This window comes from Callithrix jacchus, chromosome 18 (genome assembly GCF_049354715.1).
Source record: "Callithrix jacchus isolate 240 chromosome 18, calJac240_pri, whole genome shotgun sequence".
Classification (NCBI taxonomy): Eukaryota; Metazoa; Chordata; class Mammalia; order Primates; family Cebidae; genus Callithrix; species Callithrix jacchus.
In genome coordinates, this window is record NC_133519.1 from 50,367,793 (window position 1) to 50,393,486 (window position 25,694).

General features: G+C 34.6%; 1 protein-coding gene across 3 annotated transcripts in view; it reads left to right on the forward strand.

The window, feature by feature from the left end:
• Positions 1-25,694, forward strand: part of CDC73 (cell division cycle 73) — a 117,132-nt gene that overhangs the window by 61,164 nt on the left and 30,274 nt on the right. For all 3 annotated transcript variants that reach the window (XR_013529043.1, XM_002760459.7, XM_078355162.1), the window contains exons 11-13: positions 16,222-16,279; positions 23,501-23,536; positions 23,797-23,884. Coding sequence is in view for 2 of the 3 variants with exons in the window: in XM_002760459.7 (XP_002760505.2) it covers positions 16,222-16,279; positions 23,501-23,536; positions 23,797-23,884 (182 nt within the window). In the remaining variant the exon portion in view is untranslated. The remainder of the gene's footprint in view (positions 1-16,221; positions 16,280-23,500; positions 23,537-23,796; positions 23,885-25,694) is intronic.

Sequence of the window (25,694 nt, forward strand, 5' to 3'; positions counted from 1 at the left end):
AACTTAGATCTCCTCCCCTTTTTTGCCCACCCCACTGAGTTTTCTGGGTTTATATAAATAAGCTGTCATGGATTACTTTACTAATGCATGATGTGATACAGCCCTTTTTTTTTTTTTCTCTTATGTGGTTTTTGGTGTTCTTGATGGCAGAAAACTTTATTTTAAATGACTTTTTAATGTTGGCATTTACTTGTTGTTTTTTTTTTTTTTAAATTACATGTATCATAGAATTCAATGAAATGATATATAATAGATATAGCACACTTGTGCAGGATCTTCTTGGGGGTAATTAAGTTTTACTAATTACTTATTCTAATGTTTCAGGAAGATTTAATAACTTGCCATGAAGCAGATTTTATAAGTACTGCATACTCACTGAGATGTTTCTGGGGCTGGCACCTTTCTTCTTTTATTACTGCCGAGCAGTGAGGAAGGTTTGTTTTATTTTTTATTTTTTTTGTTCTAAATAGGCTTTATTATCAGTTTTTCCTCTGAGACTACAGGGACAGTAATCCAGTCCTAGAAAGTTACAGTTTGGGAGCTTAAGCTAAATGTTTACAGTTACATACTCTTCATCTTACCTGCCTCCCCCATTAATATCTGCAATTTCAAATGAATATAGATTTCTATTTTCTCTGATATTTAAAAAATTTTTGTCCACATATTTTTGAGCTTTGCTGATGAAATGTACTTTGTAGTTTTAAGAACCCCCACTGTATTAGAAATATTAGAAGGAATGTTAAAGGAAAAAAAAAGAATTTTATAGATAGGAAACCAAAGCCTAGGCTGAGCTTTGACTTCTCCTAGTTAAGTTTGAAGGAGAGGACTAAAACCCAAGTTTTTCGTAGTATGTATCCATCCATACTACCATTCTCACTACGTTTTAAAAAATTCCTTGACTAGATAACAGAACCTACTTAAGATAACTTATTTTCAAGAAGTACAGGTTCATTTTTGTAGATCAGTATTTATTTATCGGATTCCTTATATAGGACTTGACTATGAAGCTAGCCACAGTGACCATTTATGGAGTGTTTGCTCAAAATCAGATTGTGTGCTAAGCTTACTTGAGCTGTTATTGCAAATTTTGTTATTTTATTATTGTAATACCCACTTAAAAGATGAGGAACCAGTGCCTAGAGTTGCAAAATAATTAGTCCAGATATCAGTTAAATACTAATAAGAAAAGAGGCCAAGCTGGGAATTGAAGAAGGATTATCTAAATTCTTATTCTGTGTGTGTGTTTTTTAATCAATCAATTACTACCATTATTCTCTGTTCTTACATTACACGGATCTGCTAGAGAAATTGTGGAATTTTTTTTCTAACACTGGCACAGCATACCCAGCAATCATTAATAGAATAATAAATGAATGTTTTATATTTTCCCTTTTTCAACAGATACATTTTATCTGTTGAAAAAGGGAAAATACAAAACATTCATTTATTGGTTAACTACTATGTACAACATTTGTGTTTAGGCATAGCTTATTAAGTGTAGGTGATGCAAAGTTGATTTGGAGACATTCCCTACCTCTTTCTCCAGGGAAGGACTAAACAATTTTATTTTTTTTTGGCCAGTTCTTTTGATTGTATTTTTTTGATGTCTCCCTGGATTATTATACATCTTGATTATTAAGAGAGCCTTATGGTTAACCTACTCATTAGTGCTTCTCTACATTATTGAGTTGAGTCCCTGAGTTTCCACTGGGTTACCCCCACCCCCCGTACATGCTTGTTAAGGGGCAAGTATTTAAACAGCAAGAAACTTCTAAATATTACTAACAAAAGGTGCCTGTGTACTTAACTGGAATTTACTTCAAACTTTAAAGTACACCTGCAACCTGTCTCCTCCTCCTCCTCCTCCTCCTCCTCCTCCTCCTCCTCCTCCTCCTCCTCCTCCTCCTCCTCCTCCTCCTCCTTCTTCTTCTTCTTCTTCTTCTCCTTCTTCTTCTTCTTCTTCTTCTTCTTCTTTTTTTTTTTTTTAGAGACGAAGTTTCACTCTGTTGCTCAGGAGTGCAGTGGCACAATCTTGTCTCACAGATTCAAGAGATTCTTGTGCCTCAGCCTCCCAAGCACCTGGGGTTACAGACAGGTGCTACCACACCCGGCTAAGTTTTGTATTTTTAGTAGAGATGACGTTTTACTGTTATCCAGGCTGGTCTCAAACTCCTGACCTCAAGGTAATCTGCCTGCCTCAGCCTCCCAAAGTGTTAGGATTACAGATATGAGCCACAGTGCCCAGCCAACCTGTTTTTTAAGTTTAAGTTAACCTGCTTAAGAACTTTACGTAAAGAACAGAAAAACAAGGCAGATGTGAGATTAAAGTTACTTTGGTAACTTTTTCTGGCAACCTACATGTTTCCAGTCAAGAGAAAGTAAAATTATGACAGGAGAGTTTGTAGAAGTTCTTCCTTTAGTCTAGTTTCTTTTAACATCTGAATTCTATGGTTAAACTAACTCAGTAAGTGTGACAGGTTTCTTTGTCAGACTCAGCAAATTGGCAGCTGTTTTGTTAAGTGTTATAGTTATAAATGGTTTGTAATTATCACTTGCATAAGTCTATTTTTAATCTTGTAATGCATCCGTGATGAAGAAATAGGTACTATGTGCATCATGGCCAGAGCTGTCCAGTCCAGTTTTAGTATTTTCCTGGCCATGTCATTATAGACCTAAAGGAGTCAAAATTTAAAGACAGGAGTTGTAATGCCTCCTAATTCTCAGTTTTTACTGGATGTAGAAATAATTATTTTTGTATTCATGTAGTTAATGGTTTTGAATGATTATTGCATGTTGAGTCATATGTAAATCTGTTTAAGTGGCTACTAAATGGTAACTCATGGAATTACATCATCTATTTATCTATGCCTATACATTCAACTATATGTCCTTGGGGGAGGGCACTTCAACCCGGGTGGATGGTTTTCATTTAATTGGAATGAGCAGATATCCTCGAGTGACATTAGAAGGGAGACATGAATCTGGTCTTCCTATATTGGTCTCCATTTCTGTTTGTGCTTTATTATGAGTGGCTGGTCCCTGAATTCAAGGAATTTATTTCAGCTGGGGCTTACTAGAAGTACCAGCTATTTTTCCCAATGCTGGACAAAAATCTTAATGTTTTAGATTAGGTATAATTTTCACTATACTACTCTGAAAACTGTCACTTGACACAGTTATTTAGAGACCATTTTAGTTTTATTGAGATGACTAGAAAAGTTTGCACGATGTTTTCCTGGAATTTATTTCTGTTGACTGTTTTTATTTAAAATCAGATGCAGTCTTTTTCATTACATAAAGGATTTGGCCAAATGGCTTGTTTTTGGTTATTTAATGTTAGTGTAGGTAGTTTCCCCTTTTTGAAGGAAGGTAAAATGTTTATTAAAAGCTTGTAATTTTCCTCTAAGTCAATAGATGATTTATGAACCAGCTTTACTTACCTTGAACTCTCAAAGCAGGAATTAGCCTGATTGCAAATAAGCAATCTCAGAATGACCACAAGTGTCAGTGTTTGCCTGCCTTATTTTTCTCCTTCAGTTTTCATCAAGTTGTGCTGCAGATATGCATGTTGTTTAAGAATTTCTTTTGACTTGAAAACAAAGCTAAATTTAAGTGTCTCTTTCAGAACTAATTATAGACACCTTTATCTGTTTTAATTCATGCAAACTATTAACAGTGAGCATTTACAATCAGCAGTTATTTGGCATATACTTTATTATGCTTGTATATTCCTTGATTTTGCTGTAGCACAGCTGTTTCAGTCAGAAATAATACTCTTAGAGCTGTGGTTCTCAAGGGGGCAGTGCTAGGGGTAGTACTGCTTTCTAGGAGGTGTTCCAGCAGTTTGTGAGGGTGTTTTCAGTTAACAGGATGATTTTTAAGGGCATTTCAGGACCAGTGCAGGTAGTGATCCAGTGGTAGGTGGGACAGTCTTTGTAAACAACAAAGGCTAGCTCTGTATTCTGCAGGACTTCTGAGTGTTTCGTTGGGTATATTTGTAGGTGAAACACTTTTTTATAATTAAGTAAATTTAAAACATAATTGGAACATAAAGTATATTTTGTTCAGTTTTAACATGCCCTGGATGTTTCTAGACATGTAACTACAGTGTACAATGAGGGAAGCTTGTACTTTGCTTTGTTTTAAGCATTCCAAGGGTTCACCATTTCAAAAAATCAAAATTACGTTCTTGGCATTTGAGTCACCAATATAATATACCAGTCTGTGGGCATTTGTTATTGTTACATTCTGTATGACTTTGTGTATAGGAATAGCATCTGGTTAGTATGTCTTCTGGTATAATCCTGTCTGAGACTTACATACTGAAATGCACATTTTTATCATAAGTCCCTTTCTCTCTCTCTCTCTCTTTTTTTTTTTTGATACAGTCTTGCTCTGTTGCCAGGCTGGAGTGCAGTGGTGTGATCTCAGCTCACTACAACTTCCACTTCCACCTCCTAGGTTCAAACTATTGTGCTTCGTCAGTGTCGTGAGTAGCTGGGATTACAGGCATGTGCTACCACACCTGGCTAATTTTTGTATTTTCATTAGAAACGAGGTTTTGTCATGTTGTAGGCTGGTCTCAAACTCCTGACCTCAAGTGATCTGCCTGCGTCAGCCTCCCACCGTGCTAGAATTAAAGGCCTGAGCCACTGCACCTGGCCTCTATCATAAATCTCTTTAGAAGTTTTATTTGCATTAGTTTATTAATTTTTAAATTATATGTGTAGGCTGGTTATATTACCTCTGCATTTCATTTCAGGTAGTTGGGTCAGTGTAAAGTATTTCTTATATAAATACTTGTTCCATGCAAATTATATATCTTGGAATAAATTATTTCAGGCAGCTTACTCTCCACTCTTTGCAAACCCAGCATATTGTTGGTATTTAAAAATAAACACTATTAATTTATTTAAAGTATTAACAATGTATAAATTCAAGTACATGTAAACTATTGAAACTTAAAATTCTATTGAAACTTTGCACAGAAGCATAGTTACCCAAATATAATTTATTAGTATCAGAAAATATTTTAATAGCTGTAGCAGATAAGAATAGAAAGCAACTGTTGGGAGCCGAGCATGGTGGCTCACGCCTGTAATCCCAGCCCTTCGGAAGGCCAAGGCAGGCGGATCACCTGAGATTGGGAGTTCGAGACCAGCATGGCCAACATGGCGAAACCCCGTCTCCATTAAAAATACAAAAATTAGCCAAACGTGGTGGTTCATGCCTGTAATCCCAGCTGTTTGGGAGGCTGAGGCACGAGAATCACTTGGACCTAGGAGGCGGAAGTTACAGTGAGCCGAGATCGTGCCACTGCATTCCACCCTGGGTGACAGAGTGGGACTCTGTCTAATAAAAGCCAAATAAATAGATAGCTAAAGCAAGTATTGGAAGTAAGTAAATAATTTTTTTTTTCTAAAAGGCTTTTTTGAAGAAAGAAGGGAACATTGAACTTGCTTGATTCATGTAGCCGTCTTCAGTGAGATTGGTTAGGGTCTGATTAGCAATAGGGACTTCAGTGTAAAGAAACTTTGCAAAGCAGACAAGAGACGTGCAGAGGTTATAGGTTACAGACAAAGACATAATGCTTGACTTTTAGGGTTTAATTCTCTGCCCGGTCCCCAGCTTCTTAGGCTCTGTAAGGGGTTTGCTTATCTTTGGCAAATATTAGGCATTTTTTATATACAAGCTACAGGGGAATGTGAGGTGCATCATTAGGTTCCTTTCTTTGAAGAAATTGATAGCCTTGATGGATAAATAGATTGTTATAAAGGTAACAAAATAATTGAAAATAAGTATTATTTATATTTTGCCTTTCATATAAAAATGGTTATGAAATTCATATAGTTTTACCCATTTTCAGTGTTTTGATACTTTTGGTCTTTCCAGTTGAACTTGGTTTTCTATTATTATTAATTTCTCATACATTTCTTATATTTTCACCAACTTTTAAATAAGATATGGTCTCACAGAAAATAGAACTTCTGAGTTTTATTGAGCCAAAAAAAGAAAAATGTAGTATTTCTATTTGTATCCTCCATTTATCCTTAATTATTTACTAATGAACATATTGTGTATTTATTTTTCGTTTATTTTTCTCTCACCTTTGAGTTTTGTATACATTTTCTAACTTTTCACAGAATTTATTACTATTTCCAGAATTTATAATGTTCCAGAATATTTCAGTTAACTGTCTTATTTGATATGTGTGTGTGTGTGTGTGTGTGTGTGTGTGTGTGTGTGTGTGTGTGTTGTGGGGGTTTATGGGCTTCTGGTGGTTAAGTTTCAGTGTAGCTTCCTCAGTTTATTGAATCATATTAAATGTTTTCTTTTAAAGCTTGCAATATTGTTATTTCTCTATCTGTATTCCAGTAACTGTAATTCTGTAATTCCCAAAACAACTAAATTAATAGCTGATTACAAACATATACCCTTTGATAGAAGGAACCGGGCAGGGGAATATGTTTTAATTTACATGGACCAAAGAAGAGCAAATCGATATGGTATACCATTCTACCTTTGAAGAAACCCATTTTCGATTATGTCTTCATACTTAATCAGCTGGTTGCACATTCCAGGTTGTACTGCAGGGCATTGTTGCCAATGAAAAAAAGGTATTACATACATTAGAAAAATGAAGCTTTAGAGCAGAATTAGACCTTTGAGGGCATCTAAAAATTTACTTTCCTCACTTTATAGGTGAAGTAACTAAGACCATGAGAGGCAGTGATTTTCTCAGAGTTCCACGCTTTATGGCCGAGTCAAAGCTGGAACCTAGATCTTAAGACTTACAGGTCAATTTTCTTCATGCTGATTGACACTTCTGGTTACATTGGTACATTCTTTTAGTGTTTGGACCCATATGCTACACAAATGATTATGTGTACTGGATCTACCTTATCCATGTTTCTCTGCCACTGTAAAAATAATTCTGCCAGATTTAAATGAACATAGTGCTTTTATTAAACCTCAGAGAGACGTATGACAGAATCGTTCATCTGCACCCTAAGATATGAGATCATTATACACTTTAATATTAACGGAGAGTAATACATATGCTTTGGAATTTTGCAGTTCTGTGATAAAATATTTCAACTACATTAACATGGATGCCATTTTTTAATCAGTAGATAAATGAAAAAAGTTTTTCTAATATGCAGGAGTACCCTTTTTAAAGATTTTGTGGTCTATATCACATTTTCTCTGTTTTGATTCCAATTTGAATTGCTGTATTAGTCTGGGTTCTCCAGAGAAACAGAGTCAGTGGAATCTGTTTTCATCTAAGTCTGGAAATAAATCTCTTTATATGTGTATATACATATATGTGTATATACACACACACACATACATAAGATTTAGTGTATTAGTTATTGGTATTTATTTTACTGGTGGTTTAACACACAAACATGCATGCATGCATATAGTGTATATAAACAGATTGTTACAATGAATTGGCTCACACATGTAATGGATCCTGAGAAGTCTCAGGATCTGTGTCAGCAAGCTGAGAGTGCATTTTCTTCCAACTCTGCCCTGTTGTAATATTCACGCCATCATTGACCTTGATGAGGCCTACCCACATTAGGAAGGGGGATGGATCTGCTTTACTCAGTCTACCTATTTAGATGTTAATCTTATCCAGAAATACTCTCACAGACCCACAGAGAATTTTTTCTTTCCTTGGACCAGCCTGTTTCATGTAGTGTAATGTTTTCAGGGTTCATCCAGGTTGTGGCATGTTTTAGAATTCAATTCTTTTTTAAGGCTAAATGACAAGCCATTGTGTATGTATGTAGAGGTGTGTGTGTGTGTGTGTGTGTGTGTGTATACACATAGGTACACATATGTGTATATATACACACAATTGTATATGTATGAGGTGAGTGTGTATATTATTATACACACACATACATACACAATTTTATGTATATAATTGATCTGTTCATGTGTCGATGTTGCCATTTGAGTTGTTACTACTTTTTGCCTATTGTGAATAATGCTGCTATGAACTTGGGTATAAAAATACCTGTTAAAAACCATGATTTCTGTTTTTTGGGATATATATACTCAAACAGAATTGCTGGATCATATGGTACTTTTTTAATTTTTTGGAGTATCATCATACACTTTTCACAGTAGCTGTGTCATTTTATGTTCCTGCCAGTTGTATGTGTGAATTCCAATTTCTCTGTGTTCTCTTCTATACTTGTTATTTTCTGATTTTATTTTGTTACTAGATTTTGATAATAACCATTCTGATGTATTTGAAGTGATAACTCATGGTATTTGATTCGCTTTTCCCTAACCATTAGTGATGTCCGTATTTTCATGCACTCACTAGCCATCTGTATTTCTGGAGAACTACCTAATCAAGTCCTTTGCCCATATTTCAATTGGCTGGTTTGCGTTTTGTCATTGTTGAGTTGTAGGAGTTCTTTATATAGTCTGGATATTAATTTTTTACATTTGTAACTTGCAAATATTTTTTCCTTTTCTGTTGGTTGCCTTTTCACTATGTTGATAATACCATTTGAACACAGGTTTATAAATTTTGATGGAGTCCAGTTTATCTGTTTCTTTTTTTGTTGCCTGTACTTTTGGTTTTATATCTGCTACATCAGTGCTAGCAAATTTAGTTTCATGAAGCTTTTGCTCTCTGTTTTCTTCTAAGAGTTTTATAGTTTTCACTCTTAGGTTTAGGCTTTTGATCCTTTTTGAGTTAAATTTCTATATGGTTTAAGGTAATAGTCCAACTTTGTTCTCTTGCGTGTGGTGATCCTGTTTCCCCAGCACCATTTGTTGAAAAGGCTGTCCTTATTGAATGGTTGGGACACCCTTGTCAAAATTAGTTGACCATATATGTGAGAGGTTATTTCTGGGTGTTCTGTTCCATTAATCTATATGTCTGTCTTTATGCCTCTTCTTTTTATTCTGTTTACTGTTGCTTTGCAGTAAGTTTTGAACTGTAGAAGTTTGAGTCCTCAAACTTTGATCTTTTTCAAGATGAGTTTGGTTAAATATTTGAGATCCTTTGAGATTTCATGTAACTTTTAGGATGAATTTTTCATTTCTGCAAAAATGGGGTCTTGATAGGTAGAGATTGCATTGAATCTGCAGGTCACTTCCGATAGTATAGAAATCTTAATATTCTTCTAGTCGATGAACACAAATGTCTTTCCATTTGTTCGTGTCTTTAATTCTTTCAGCAATATTTTATAGTTTCGGTGTACAAGTCTTTTGTTTCCTTGGTTAAGTTTATTCCTACTTTATACTTTTTAATGCTATTGTAAGTGGAATTGTTTTCTTAATTTACTTTTTGGACTGTCTGTTGTTAGTGTGTAGAAACACAACTAATTTTTGTGTGTTGATTTTATATTATTTTTTCCAAACTTGTTTATTATTAATATAACTTTCTTTGGTGTCATCTCTAGGTTATTTAACATACAAATCTTGTCACCTGCAAACAGATAATTTTACCTCTTCCTTTCCAATTTGAATGCTTTCTGTTTTTCTTGCCTAATTGCCCTGGCTAGAACTTTTAATACTGTGTTGAATAGATGTGATGAAAGTGGGAATCCTTGTCTTATTCCTGATCTTAGAGGCAAAGCTTTTTGTCTTTCACCACTGAGTATGATGTTAACTGTGGGTTTTCCATATGTATCTGTATTATGTGGAAGACATTTCCTTCCAGTCCTAGTTCAGTTTTTAAATTTTTTAATGAAAGGGTATTACATTTTGTCAGTTTTTTTTCCCTACCTCATTTGAGATGATCATGAGGGTTTTTTCCCCTTTATCTGTTAGTATGGTATATTATTAAATATTAATAAATTGATTGTTTCATATGTTGAACCATCTTTGCATTCCAAGAATAAATCCCACTATGTCACGGTATATAATACTTTTAATTTGCTGCTGAATTCATGTTGCTCGGTCTTTACTTATCCTTATATAAAAAGTGTTGAAAGAAAATTAAGTTTAACAGTTATCAGTCCCACTTTGTTTTTGCCAGTGAGCTGAAAATACAGACAGAAACACAAAGACACATTACAAGTAGCTAAATACATAATTGTATTAATAATTTTTTAATTTGATGTATTTATTATTAATCTCCTTCATTAGATTGCAAGCACCATGAAGGCAGGGACTTTGTGCTCTTGTTTATATTTCTTCACTTCTGTTTTTTTATTTGGTACTTGCTATGCTTTCAGTAAGTCTGTGTAGAGGACAGGTGCAGTGACTCACACCTGTAACCCCAGCGTTTCGGGAGGTCGAGGCAGGCTGATCACTTGAGGTCAGGAGTTCAAGATCAGCCTGGCCAACATGGTGAAACCTTTTCTCTACTAAAAATACAAAAATTAGCTGATGTAGTGGTGCATGCCTATAATGCCAGCTACTTCGGAGGCTGATGCACAAGAATCACTTGAACTGGGAGGTGGAGGTTGCAGTGAGCTGAGGTCACGCCACTGCACTCCAGCCTGGGCAACAAAGCGAGATGCTGTCCCAAGAAAAAAACCAAAAGAAGTGTATGTAGAATGCATGACTGTTTTATTATTATTATTATTGTGTTATTCTCTTAATTTTTTGTGATAGTTATTTTTGCCATATTCATTTAACAGATAAAACAGTTTTTACTCAATGTAATGGTCATGAATCAGTGATTCTAAGGCAAATAGATTTGTTTTAATTAGTCAATATATTAGTGATTAAGCACCTCCTATGCACCTGGCTGTATTAGGCATTGGAGGAGTAATAATTTCTGACCCAAAGTAAATTACCTTGCAGTCTGATTGGGGGAAGCAGATATTGTATAGTATAAGGAGGTGTTATGCCTCTGAATGCCTCTCAAAGTTTATGTGTTGAAACTTAATCCCCACTGTGTGATATTAAGAAGGTCGGACCTTTTGGAAGGTGATTAAGTCATGAGGTCATAGCCTTTATGAGTTAATCAATGCCCTGTAAAAGGCGTGGCAGGAACTAGCTTAGGTCCTTTTTTGCTCTTCCACCTTCCACCATGTGAAGACACTGTCCTCTCCAGAGGATGCAGCAATAAGGCATTGTTTTGGAATCAGAGAGACAAAACCTGTTAACCAGACACAAAACCTGCAGGCGCCTTGATCTTGGACTTCCCAGCCTTCAGAACTCGAGAAATACATTTCTATTATTTACAAATTGCCCAGTTTGTGGTATTTTGGTATAGTGGCATAAATGGACTAAGTCATGATAGAGGTATGCACAAAATGTTAAAAGGTCACAACAGAGGAACATTTGAGTTATGGGAAGAGAGAGAATGAGTACAGAGAGTAAGTAAAGTTTGTTAAGAGAAGTCTTCAAATCAGAGGTAACGAGGTATTAGTAGTTCGGAAGCATAAACTTTGGATTCAGAAAGGCTCAGATCTGTTCTGCTTACTAGCCATGTGACCTGGGACAAGTAACTTTTTTTTTTTTTTTAAGTTTAATTTTCCCAGCTGTAAAATACATACAACATCTACCTTAATTAGTTTGTTTAGAGGTTGGGTGATGGGAGAGAACATGTCCAGCCACTTAAGTAGTTACTTCTCTGGAGAGAATTTCTAGGCTTCGGGAAAGAAAGAGAAATCTATTTTTAAATTTTACAGCTGTTTATCTGTATATTTAAAGGGAGGAAAGTACTATTTTATAAGTGTGTTAACTGTTTTCTGTGCTAGCAACTTGTTCTTTATATATACCTCCAGGTTATAACAAGTCTTAAAAAAATTGTGCCTATTTTTTTGTGTCGAAGTGTTTTGCCTCTAAGTTTTTTTTTATTTTAATGCTTTTTAGCCTTATTGTAATTTGTACCCAGAATCGCTGTTTCCCTTTTCTACAAGTTTTCCAAAACATTCTTTTAAAAGACTAGTTGGCACAATGGATCTCTCCTGTAATCCCAGCACTTTAGGAGGCCAAGGTAGGAGGATTGCTTGAAGCCAGAAGTTTGAGACCAACCTGTGCAACAAAATGAGGCCTGATCCCTTAAAAAAGGAGACTCATTCAATGTGTAGAAATTCAGGCCGGGCGTCATGCTCACATCTGTAATCCCAGCTCTTCGGGAGGCAGAGGTGAGTGGATCACTTGAGGTCGGGAGTTCGATGTCTCTACCAAAAAGACAAACATTAGCCAGACATGATGGCATGTTCCTGTAGTCCCAGCTACTTGGGAAGCTGAAACAGGAGAATTGCTTGAGTCCAGGACATGGATGTTGCAGTGAGCTGAGATCGTGCTACTGCACTCCAACCTGGGCAACAGAGCAAGACTCCATCTCAAAAAAAAAAAAAGAAAAGAAAAGAAAAAAGAAATTCACATGCATATTTAAACATCTTAAACACCCTAATATTTGGGAATTCTAATTATCAAATTCAGATTTCATAGGAATAAGTTACTTTTTAAAATAAAGGTAAAAGCATTCAAGGTTACAATTTATATTTAAGTAATTTTTAAAACGTGACTTTTGCCCTTGTTAATAAAACAGAAAAATAGATTGGAAACTCCTGGAGTCTACATATATATTCTATATATGTTTTTTTCATAAAAAGTTTTCAGGCCAAGCCTGGTGGTACACACCTGTAATCCCAGCACTTTGAGAGGCTGAGCTCAGGAGTTTGATACCAGCCTGGGCAACGTGGTGAAACCCTGACTCCACCAAAAATTAAAAAACAAGTTTGGCATGGTGGTGCATGCCTGGAGGCTGAGGTAAGAGAATTGCATGAGCCCCAGAGGTCAAGGCTGCAATGAGCTACGATTGTACCACTGCACTCCAACCTGGGTGAAAGAGTGAGATCCTGTTTTTAAAAAAATAAAGTTTTCAGTATCGCACTGTTTTAGGTAAAGAGAACATTTTAAAATTAAATATAATGTATATAGTATATTCTTTTTCACTTGCAACAAGTATTTTTTTCTTGTGGCATTATTTATTAACTATATTCTACCTGTTTAAGAAGCACATACTGGTACTTTGTAAGTATCAGAAGATTGTAGATTATCTCATTTGCTAAAATAATGTTAGCAAGGATTGCTTGTAAACAGCACACTTTGTTTTGTATTTTCTTCGCAAATGTGGTTCTCTCACTGTATTTCCCTTCTGTGTCAATTCAGTTATTCCTTTTCTAGAACGCCTCAAGTCTTGGTGAAATTATAATGCTTCTGACTTTTAAAGAAAAGCAGGTTTTCCTTTCCAGTTAGCACAACTTGTTAGCTCTTTTGGTTGTTTTTGTGCCGATACCTTTATTTTCCCGGCTGGGTACTGTATTTTCTTTCAATCCAATTACATCTTTAAAAATATAGATTTGTCAGTCTGTTCCATATTACTGCCAAATTATTTTTCCTGTTTCGTAATACATGCCGTGTGTGTGTGTGTAGCCTTTGAAAAATGACTTCACCTTTGTCTCTACACCTTTAGGGTAGAGGGTGGTGGGGTTTTCTGCAGTCCCTTATGCAGTGACTACACCAGCTTTACTTAAAAATTATGGAAATCAGAGTAGAATGTGCTTTTAGCCTCTTGGGAGTCCTAGAAATCAATTCATGGCGTGATTTGCAAAGAAATTCCCAGTTTTCTTCCAAGAAGCTCATATTCTACTGTTGTGTCATTAGTCTGCTGTTATGTCCCAGCTGTATAACTATTTCTATGTGTGTTGGGAAGGTGTATACCAACTCAAAAATTAAAGTTTATACCACACTGACCTGACAAATGCGATTTTCAGTAAGCCTGAGAAGACAAAATTAGATATATTTTTTTCTGTTGCATCTGACAGCACTTTGGTATGTGGGGGTTTGCAGAGTGCTGAGTTGGGAGATTTGAGCTATGTAATCAAGAATGGTTAAAGGTAAAGTAGGTCTTGCAGGCCACTAGAAATAGATAGTAGGTATTATCAAGGGTGTTACATTCTTCCTCTTTTCTTGTGTTTTAGCTTCATTCTCTCTTTCTGCCAATACATTTTCTCCACGAGTCAAGGGATATCACCATCAGTGATTTTAGGCTTATTTTCTCGTAGCTTTGTAGCTAGTGTTTTTAACAGCTAGCTCTTGTCTATAAAAAATAAACCCAGAGAAGGACTCTTGATGGATGTAGTCTAGGATTTATATACTCTTCCTAGTGACGAGGGGGATAGAGCTTATTGCCAAAAAGGAGTGATTGGGTCATCAAGGATTATTACTGGGCAAACAGAAAATACTCATTATTGGTATTTAAAGGGATCAAGTTTTGAGCTTATTCAAAAGTAGATAAAAATTCCTACGGGTTACAGTTTGTAGTGGAAGAAATTTTTTTTCCCCATATTATTTCCATATGCTTACACCTTTTGCCTGACCCATGTTGTAAATTCTTATTCTTTGTTATATAGTACAGGTATAATTCAGTAGTTAGTTGGATCACTTTGGGTTTGTGTAGTCTGTGCACATGATTTTTATTCTGGTGGTTATGAACTTAGACCACTCTATGCCAAAAAAAGAAGGGCTTTGGTTTGAATCCAGCCAGACTTAGAGGTTAAATGTGGACAGAAGGTGTCTGCATCCATGCGGGCCCATTGTTTTTCTTCCCATTTCATTTCCTATGTTTTTCCTCTTAAATCACGTCTCCATGAGTCAATATTTACATATTGGAATAGGTAAGTCATCTGATTAGTTTACTCTTATTATATAATGTGTAGTTGATTGTTTATTTAGGAGCTAATGTTTCTTTAAATGGATTCCTATTTAAGGATTATCCCCTGGCTTTTGATTTTTTAAAAATCTTGGTGCAGTTCAGTTCAACCAGCTGCAGTGCCCAGAGCCTACTATGCTCCTGGTACTAGACTTACAAAGAAGAATAAAAACAGTTGTGTTCTCTAACATGAACTTAGAGACAAATACAATCAGAAGGTTCCCCCACATAATAATGATGCTAAATATTTGATATGCTCTCTACCTTAATTATGACTCAATTTTTGGTTTAACATTTAAAGGTTTACTTGAATGTAATATAATTGGAAAAGACCATATCATAAGTACACTTGATAAATTTTTACAAGCAATGCATCTATGAAACCAGCACCTAGAATGACTCAGTAGTGAATATACCAATATATATTAATAACCAAATGCACAATAGTGAGAATATTGGATTTTTTTTTTTTTTTGTGCTACCTGCTCCTGTGGCTGTTAAGTTTCTTATAATATTATAATATAGAATGCTTTCTGTGCTCTAACTGATGGCAAGAATACCACTGTAGTGAAGTGGAGTCTTTTTTTCTCTTGTACTAATTTTTATAGTCATTTAAAAATGCTGTTGTATAGCTTACTATTTCAAACAGTTTTATGATGTAAAATCTTTGAAGAGAATGTAATATGTAATTATAATTAGCATTTAGTGGTATTTCTTCAGAAATGTTTCTTGTGATGTTAATATTGATTTTTATTTTTATGGATTCATGTACCTCCCCTGATATTTGTCAAATTAATGTTATGTACAACTAGAGGAAAATCTTTATGAATTCATAGTTACAAAATTTACCTTTGCAACTATGAAGAAAAATGTATTGTGAAATATCGCTGTGAGTATGGTTGAAACTTTTGTTTTAAAACAGACATTTTAAGAATCGTAAGCATTTCAGAGGCATATTGATATACTTCAGCACTTAGCATATTTCCTTGTATATCTTACATCTTCAGTAATTAGATGAGATTTGTTATTTAGTTTTAGGATACTCTCATCTGCTCTTAATTCAAATGTAACAAATCTCTTCTTAAAGGCATTTAATTATTTGAAATGTTTATGGTTTTTTAAAATAAATTCCAATATAACAAATTTTAGGTTTCTCTAACAGAAGGGCATATATCATTTATTTATTTTGAGATTGTTTAAGAGGAAAAAAGATTGGCTTGATTTTAAAACAGACAATGACATTTCTGAGAATATTAAATTGTCAGCAGTTAAGCAAATCATTTAAAAATGTTGCAGGCTTACAGTAACTACTCTGTAGTAACTGAATTTATTTTACTCTAAAGATGTTTCTTATGATCTCATAACTGATAGCATAAAAGATCAGGAGAGATTTAATATTTATTTTTTTCCTTAAACTGTAGGTTTAAGAAAAACCTGTTAATGGAGTAACTGATTGAGTGAGAATAACAGAGAAAGAGACAGAGAGATATGAGATTTTTTTGCACTAATTAAAGTGTTTATTATGTAAAGAAACTTTGATCTCATTTATAATTCTTATTCTTTTAAAGGAGGGTGCATCTGCCCGGAAGACTCAGACTCCAGCAGCCCAGCCCATACCAAGACCAGGTAAAACTATAAAACTTTGGTTTGTGTTTTATTTCAAAAGATCATAATGGTGTGGGTTTTTTGGTATGTGTATAATGCTTTGAATAAATTGAAATTTTACTTAGAATACATTGCAAGGTCATGTTTCTTTAAACACTTGATTCTGCTTAAGCAGATTTTGAAACTGTGATAATATAAATAAAATGCTTGCTAAACTTCAGTCAGCATCATTAATAAATCTTGATGTTCTTAGCAGAAAGACATAAAGGAATTAAACTGAAAAGCATATTAAATTATTCATTTTTGTATAGTGCATTAATTAGCAGCTCAACTTGATTTTGTAACATTTTTTAACTGAAGTACTATTTTTCGCAATTTGATTCAAGGGTCATTGATAACATAGGTTTTAAAGCATTGTTTTTGAATAATGAAGTTATACTGTAGAACATTTACTTGAATAAATAGGCATAGCGAAGAGTTAAAAAAAATTTAAGAAAATGTTTCTATTTTAGTTAAAATTTGAGAAAAGTGTTTTAAAACATTTTTAAATGTTTAAAAGCTATTTATGTATATCCATCCTCTCACCAGTTCTGTTGCAGTTCCATGGTAGTATGTACAGATGTGAATTTTTTTCCTACAGCAGCACAGAATTATAATTTTAATAGACTCATATTCAACTTTGATGCTTAGAATTTCAGGTATCTGTGTTTAACACCTAAATTTCAGTATCATTTTAAAAAATATGTGTTAAACAAAGGTAGTATTGAAGTTATTTTAGAAAGATTCTTCCCCCTATTTCCAGTACCTAAAAAGATTCCTCTTTACAGATCATTTAGATAACAACACTATATTTATTTTTAGTCTTTTGAGTTTGTTTTTGGTGTTTCGTGTTTTATTTTTACATTTATTTAGCATAATTTCAGTGTCAGGCTATACCACTTGTCTTTTTTCTTTTTTTTTTTTTTAAATAACCTCATCAGTACTGTTGAAAGTAAGTATGAAGAAGGAAAATAAAGGATTGGAAAGCACAGGCAATAACTTAACTGGATCTTCTGTATAAGTTTCACGGTATCAATAGTATAGATTTGGATATCCTCTTATTCAAGGTATGTTTATACACAGGCTAACTCTAAAATTATGTAGATGATGAATATTAAATATTTTCTGGAGGCACTTCAAAAGTACAGTACATGGTGCTTATATTGGGATGGCTTTGCAGGGTAATTTCCCTGTGTCCTGGATTCATTCTCCTCTTAGATGTGGCTAGTATTTCCTTGTTTTCTTTTTTTTTAATTGACAGTAGATTTGTTTGGAAATTTTGTCATGACTGTTTCCAACAGGAGTGGAGAAGAGGAGTGCGCTGTCAGCCTTGTTACAGTCAGACGAGACTGTATATAACTGGGGGTGACAGGACTGCTTTTCAGCAGAGATGATGATACCAGAATCCATTGTGAGAGTGTAAGGAAGAACAGTTACATTCAACAAATAGTATTTGAATTTCCGTGTACTAGGCTCTTGTCCAGAAACTAAGAGAAGCTGAAGAAGCCTTTTGCAGGAAGGAAGAAAAAGGTGAAGGGAATAGGGATGGACAGATGGGATTGGGTCCAAAGAATACTAACATGAAGTATAGTAATGTTGTGTGGGCAGTGGAATCACAGATAAGAAAATTGTTTGTTGTTCTTTGGAAGATAGGGATGGCAGGTTATGGTTTGTCAGAAACGGTATAATATAAAAGGGGAAAAGCCACCACCTGAGGATTCTAACGTAGAATCTGTGATGTAAAATTTTTTCTATTTTACATTTTGTAAAGTAAGTTAGTATATAAGGAAAGGGCAGGGGAGGCACTGATGTCCAAACAAACCGTTTTGTTCAGATATGTCTTACGATAAAGTGAAGTAGAAGGGATTGGATTCTACTAGCCAATTACGTGGCTGGGGGAAGATCATATGTGTAAAGTAAGGAGTTCTAAGTCTTTTTCAGTTGCTCTGCTAAAGTGAACTGGGGATTAAACTGATAGAAATTTAATCTGAAGTAATGTCTCATCACATATCAGATGCTCTAATGCCCATCCATGTGAACTTCCTACTTTCACTTACTGCTTTACACCCATACATCCACATTTTCTACCCACCATTCTAAAATAATTAAGGTTTTTGCTCTCATTAAGCAATAAGACTTGATTGGAATGGATAGTAGCAGTTTGAAGTCTTTATTTTTCATAATTAGTGTATTATATTTTGCTTCTGAAATTTTAAATGCATCTGCTTATGGGGGTACAGCTCCGTTTTGAAGGGATATTGTTTAATATCTGACATGTTCACTAGTATTTCTTTAAAATGTGAAAGATATGTGTGCCCAAAATATATATGGCCAGTGTAAGAAGGGGGATTATAGATGTATAACTGTTATTTGTTGGGTAGAGTTTGGATAATTTTGAAATGGAGGACCGAACCACCTATTCTCTCCTTGAGTGAGATGCCTCAACGGTGGAGTTCTGTTTTTGAGCATTTATAGATTTTTATTTCTCATTTCCTCAAATATTTACTTAGTGCAGTTGTGCTAGGCAAGTCTGGGTAAATTTAATGTTTTAAAGTGTTAACAGTTAAACGTTTTACACCTCTAAAGGTCTAAAAATTTCCACTTCTCAAAATTCGTTTAGGGAATATGACTAACAAGAGGCACATGTTTTCTAGTGGATTCATAAATACAAGCATTTGAAAAGCCATAGTTTAGAATTCACTATCATTTCCTTTTTAAAGCCATATTAAATTTCTTGCCCATATCCTTGTCTGTCTTCTCTCCTCTTTCTTAATGTATACACCATCCATACTTCACTAATTCATCATTCTTTGGAGATGAGTGGTAGCCTATGGTACTAGCTTATCTGCTTAACACCACTCATGTGAGATTGAGAGAGCGAACTAGCTTCTGTATATGTTATACAGATTTCTTACACTGTTCAGTCATGTTATTTATAACCTAGCTATTGGTTGGAGAACCTCTCCTCTCATCCCATAGTTATGAATCTATGTGCTGACGATTTCCAAATTTATGTCTCCAATTCAGACCTCTGGTATCTTCTGTTAACTGTCTGTGTAACATTTGGATTAGCCATAGGCATTTAAAAACGAATTAAGATAATTTTTTTCCCTGCTGTTTCCCCCCAGGTCTCTTACTTTATAGTTTTGTGCTTTTTCATGGAGTGATACCACCATCAACTTTGTATCTTAAATCAAAAACTTGGGAGTTATTCTTTATTCATCACATTTCCTTACTCCTTTTCTCATCTGTTGGTGGGTTCTGTCAGATGTACCTTTTCTGTATTCCAAATTTATCTATTTTCCTTTGTCTCCACTACCACAACTCAAGTAGACACCATTATCCTCTCTCTAGACCAGTGGGTCTCAGTATGGTTGGCTGCCTGATGTCAGCCTATGACCTCTTTATTTCTGGTGTCAAGAAAATAGATACAGAAATTAAGGGTAAAATAGTGTCATAGCATCTAAGTACATAATCATCATTCTAGAAATTCATTGTTATTATATTTTATTCAATTGGCTTTGAATTGGAATTTAAAACAAAAACTCATCTTAACCACACATAGTTGGAGTAGCACCTTTGTTGACTGTTGTAATAACCCTAACTGAGCTTTCTGCTTTCACGTTTGTACCCTTCTCAATCCCTTGTCCAAATCCATTTTTTTTTCCTTTCAGAAGTGCGACATGAAAATAAAATCTTGTCACTTTCTAGCTTAATAGTTACAAGACTTCCCAGTGGCACTTAAATGTAAACTTAATATTTACATTTAAAAGGCCCTAGATGATGAATTGGTCTCTGCAGGTATTTGTTACCTCATCTCCTGCCATTCTTCTTTTCTTCCCTGTGGTCTACACATTGGCCTTGTTTCAGTCCCCTAAGTGTGGCAGTTTCTTCCTGCCTATGGTATTTGCTTACATTTCTACCTCTTCTCTGGACTGTTCGCATACTTGTTCTTGTCAGGTTGGCTTGTTTTCATCTTTCAGATTTCGGCTTAAATGCCACCAGAAGCTTTTTGCGTTCTATCTAAAGGACGCTTTTCTGCCAGTGTACACTCAATTTGTTCCCTTAGAATGTGTTCCAACTAGTTTATGTGTTTGGTTGCATTTTTGTTTATGGTCTGGGCTTCCTTACTCTGCTGAAAGCTCTTTGAGGGCAGGAATTACTTCTGTTTTGTTTGCAATTTAATACTAACTTGGCGATCCTTGTATGTAGGCTCTGAATAAATATTTCTTAAGAATCTAATTATATTTGAAATCAAAGCAACAATAATTTTTCTTATGGTTATTCTCAGCTTGTAAATTGGCAATTAGCACGCTTGCTTGAGTGGTAGTAGAAGTAAAGCAGCAGCAGTTAACAGTCTACTGTAGTTGCAAGATTCAGGAAATGCTAAATATGTGCTAACATCTGGTTAAGGATTTGAGCATGCATTATTATTTTTTAAATTCTCACAGCAATATCAAGATAACAAAACTACTATCTCTTTGACGATCAAGGAAGCTGAGGCTGAGCAAAGTTGCCTGGACAGTGGCAAAATAGGATGTGAACTAAAATTACCTGAGTCTAGACCTTCGCTGTTGATCACTCTGTCATACAAACTCTTTAAGATCAAGTTTCTCATTGACATGTCCATCACAGTGTCTCAGTCTTGGTCCTTACATACTAGGGAACTTATTTATATTATTTTTCAGCTTTTTAAAAACTAAACCTCTAAACTTTATTTTTAACATTTGTGGCCAGGGGAAGATCATATGTATAAAGCAAGGAGTTCTAAGTCTTTTTCAATTGCTCTGCTAAAGTGCACTGGGGATTAAACCTCTAAACTTTATTTAGAGCTTTAGTATTGCCTTTTTTTTTTTTTTAAATATTGGGTCTTCTCATCTTTGTTTAGTAACTGTTTGCCTAAATACCTGAGAGCATTTGTGGGTTTTCTTACAAAATCAAACAGTACTTAAGTCACAGATTTCTCCCTCTCCCTCTTTCTTCTTTCTTATCTTCTTCTCTTTCTTCCTTCTATCTCTTCATCACAGGGACTCCCTCCCTCCCTCCCTCCCTCTTCCCTTTTTCCCTCCCTTCCTTCCCTTCCTCCCTCCCTTCCTCCCTTTGTTCCCTCCTTCTTTTCTTTCTTCCTCTTTGTTTCTTTATAGTTCCCTTTAGTCATAATAGCAACTCCAGTTACCTGTTTATCCATCCTGTTATTCCTTTATCTCTCAACAAATACCAAATATTTACTGAGACTATATCATATTCCATATTACACTGTCTAGCTAATTAGATTTATCTGTGACCTCCCATTTCTTAAAATGATTTAAGAAAATTCTGGTTATTTTTTTCTCAGCAAGAAGATGAGAAAACTGTAATAATAAAGGCATGTATCTCAGCTTGTATTTGTTTATATAGTTATCTGCTTTCTGTGGCTGGGAAGACCATACTACTGAACTTGATGATAGTTTTTCAAAATGAGAGAGCTATACAAAGAATTAGTTAAAATGTAGCATTTTGCTGCTTTTTAAATAGAACATTTTCCAAAGGTGTGTGAGCTATGTTATTCACTTTAAAGATGGTATCTGTTTTTAAGAACTGACGTTGAATTAGAATTTTAAGTCTCCTAAATTTTTCTTTACTTTTGTGATTTAAAAAGCAAAACTCCAGCACAGCCTGTGGCACATTGAGTTATTGTATGGTCAGATACTGAAAATAAAACCTGCAGTACTTTTTATCTTAAGACATATTCATCTTGTGTTAGGTCATTATTACCATTATGTCAACAAATATTTCTGTGCGTTAAAAGTTCATTGCATATAAACATAATACAAAGATATGGGCCAGGCTCAGTGGCGCACCCCTGTAATCCCAACACTTTGGGAGGCTGAGGTGGAAGGATAGCTTGAGCTCAGGAGTTCAAGACCAACCCTGGGTGATGTAGTGAGACTTTGTTTTTGTTAAAAGGAACAAAAAAAGATAGGAAGATTTATGTATTTATAATGTGATCACAATCAGTTATATGGTCATTTTCCGATAATATACACCTTCACATATATATATAACTGATTACCTGTAATGCTGTATTTCTCACCTAAAAAGAGACAAGAAACAATTTTTAAAAGAAAGAAAAAAAAATAAAAGGAATATTTTAGCCTTAGCTCTCAGTAACTCTTTCCTTTTCTTCCAAAATGGTTAAACATATTCCCTTTCCATAGTATTATTTGCTCTTAGACTCTGTTTTTACATTTATTACAGTGGTAATCAGCTTATTATGAAATTATTTTTATTTATTTATTTTGCTAGATCTGAACATCCATGAATATAGATAGATACTCAGTGCCTGGCATTGTAATACAGTAGTCCCCACTTTACCAAACCCGATTTGGTCAATCAGAACATGGATCTTTTTATGTCTTCTATAAACTTAGTGCCTTTTCCATCTTAACACCATCACTCACTGTGGCTGAAACTTTTGCAGTTTGAGGTTCCAAGGCAAAACTAGCATGAATTTCTTTTTCTTCCTCACAGTTACACGGATGGGATGGGAGATTGACTGTTTTTAATGTAGATGTTAGCAATTTTGGGATGTGATTTTTTTTTTTTTTCTTACTAAGTAGAGATTTTCATGTTTTCACCTAAGGGAAACACTTAATGTCTTTTCTTTGGTAGTGGCATATCCAGATTGCCAGCCTTCTCACTCTTGGTCTTTGAGGCTGTTCGTACGTCAAATAGGAGCTATTTGAAACTAGCACTGTGCTAAGTGAGGGAGATGACTACTAAGTGAGTAAAGGGCAGGTGGAGTAGAGAGTGTGGATTTGCTAGATAAAGAGAGGGTTCACATGCTGGGTGGGAGTGTGAGAGTTCATCATGCTACTCAGAAAGATGTGCAGTTTCAGTCTTGTGAATTGTTTGTTTCTGGAATTTCCTATTTAATATTTTCAGACCACAGTGGACTGTGGTTAACTGAAACTGCAGAAAACAGAACTGTGGATATTGTATCTTCACTTTCTCCTTTCGACTACAGATTGTTGAATAATGCATTTTAATATTTTTATGAAGCAGAATGTTACTTGAAAAGAGAGTAAGTTGTAAAATATGTCTTCTGATTTACAGTTAGTCATATGTGAATACAAATAATTTTTAAAATACCCTTATTTGTAAGTTTGAAAATAGGAATATGGTTTTTATAATACATCGTGTGATTTCTTTTCTTCTTTACAGTTTCTCAAGCAAGACCTCCCCCAAATCAGAAGAAAGGTGAGGTTGTGCATATGATTTTTAACTTAAATTTAAAAAGTAAATGATGCAGCTATGTCACATATTTGTGCGTGGTATCCATTCTGATTAGTCAGTGCTCAAGCCACACTGATTATTAAATATTTTTTAATATCCACTGGCTTAAAATATTTTTTAGATCAAAAGAGTTAAAATTATAATTTGTAAACTTTTAACTTTTAGTAGAGAAAGTGTAATTCCTAATAACGTATTTTCTACCTGTAAAATTTTTTTCTTTATAGGATCTCGAACACCCATTATCATAATTCCTGCAGCTACCACCTCTTTAATAACCATGCTTAATGCAAAAGACCTTCTACAGGACCTGAAGTAAGTAATTTATTAAATAGTCCTGTTCATAGGACATTGAGATATCATTGGAAAATAATAGTTACTGAATCAGTGTTATTTGGAGAAAACAATTTCAGTTTCTGTGCTATAGGCTTTACATGTAGTATGAAGCATAATTTTTCAAAACAGAATATATTCTTTTATATTTGGATCCTTTAGGGAAACTTACAGAAACTTCTGGCTAAAGTCCTAATGAAAAAAGATACTGTCATATTAACTTTTTATATGAATTGGTTTTTTTTTGAAGTTTTTCTGTGAGAGAGCTTGAGGAAGTTCTAAAACAAATTCAGGTTCTCTCTGAATACTAGATGTTACATCCTAATGGAAAAAAGTAGGTCGGTGGGTAGGGGCATGGTTATTTAACCTAGATAGCAGTAAAAGTTAAAGAAGTGAAAATGAAACCTATACATGATGATACAATTTTCAAATGCTTAACTTTTCAAAATTTTTAATGTCTATTTTCCTCCCCATTTTCTTATTAAACTAAATACAGTCACACTTATACCCAGTTTGTCCTAATGAACATGCATCATGGTTATTGGACACAAAGTAAATCTCTTCCTCCCCAGTCACTTTCAGATTTAAAATTTAAGTCGTTTATATATATTTTCCCATAGCATTTCTTCTGTTTATGAATATGAGTAGACATACCACTTTTAAGTATCATAACTACTTTTAAATCTGTATACTAATTCTTGGGTTAGTTACAGTTTACAGAAGAGAAAGGCAATATAAAAATTGTTTTAAATAGCTTCAGTGATACTTAACAAGGCTTAAAATGAGCCATGTTTAAGTGATTTTGAGAATGCTGTCAAGTTTTTTAGACACAGTTGCAAATAGTTTTTCCTCAGATTTTTTTGAGTCATATTCATTGTTAAAATTGGCGAATATTGTAAATATTCATCTAGATACTATTGGCTGATGTAGGATTTTAAGATAGTTCCTTCTATCTGAATGCTTTTTATGAAACAGGATAGAAAATGGAAGAACTCAAAAATTGTAATAGATACTATTTCAGAGGATAAGAGAGATACTGTGATCACTAGTTGGAAAGAAGGGGTTAACTTTATTCTGCTTTAATATTTTCGTATTGTTTGTTATATTTTCCTAGTACTTCTTATGAAACAGAAACTGTCAAATTTTCCTGTTGAGTTACATACCTGGTTATTTAATTTGGTATTTGTTAGAAATTTGGATGGTTGCTCACTAATCTTAATTAATAAGGCTTTATTTGAAATAGTACTGGCTTGAAGGCATGTCCTTCCAGAGTGATTTTGTGATTGCTTTGCCAGGTGCTTCAAGAACATCTCAAGCTTTTAGTTGATTTTTGTGTTAAGTATTCAACATGAGGAATTCTAGTCCGTCCTGGTAGGATATTCAAATTTGAATTAGATCCGGGTGACATTGGCTGACAAATTATCTAGGAGCCCCTTTTCTTTCCCTGTTCCAGAGGCAGATCAAGATGGATATGCTTCCCTGACATTTAACTGGTGATAGTTTTTCCCCCTAGTTTAACCTTTGATTGATTGTGTGACTTTTCTGTGGCTCTAGTTGTAGCTCCTTTGCGTCCTTTCCCCATGTAGGTGGTAAAAGCCAATTCTCAGTACCGCCTACACTTTTCTCATGGGCAATACCAGTGGACTTTATTGGTCCTCAGCATTTTCTTCATTTGTAGCCCATGACTATTTTCTTTCTAGCTCAGCTATGCGTTTCATGTATCTATGACATTGTATTTAGCATTTTCAGGTGTTTGTGTATAAAGTTCCAGTTCTAATAATGTAGTATACCA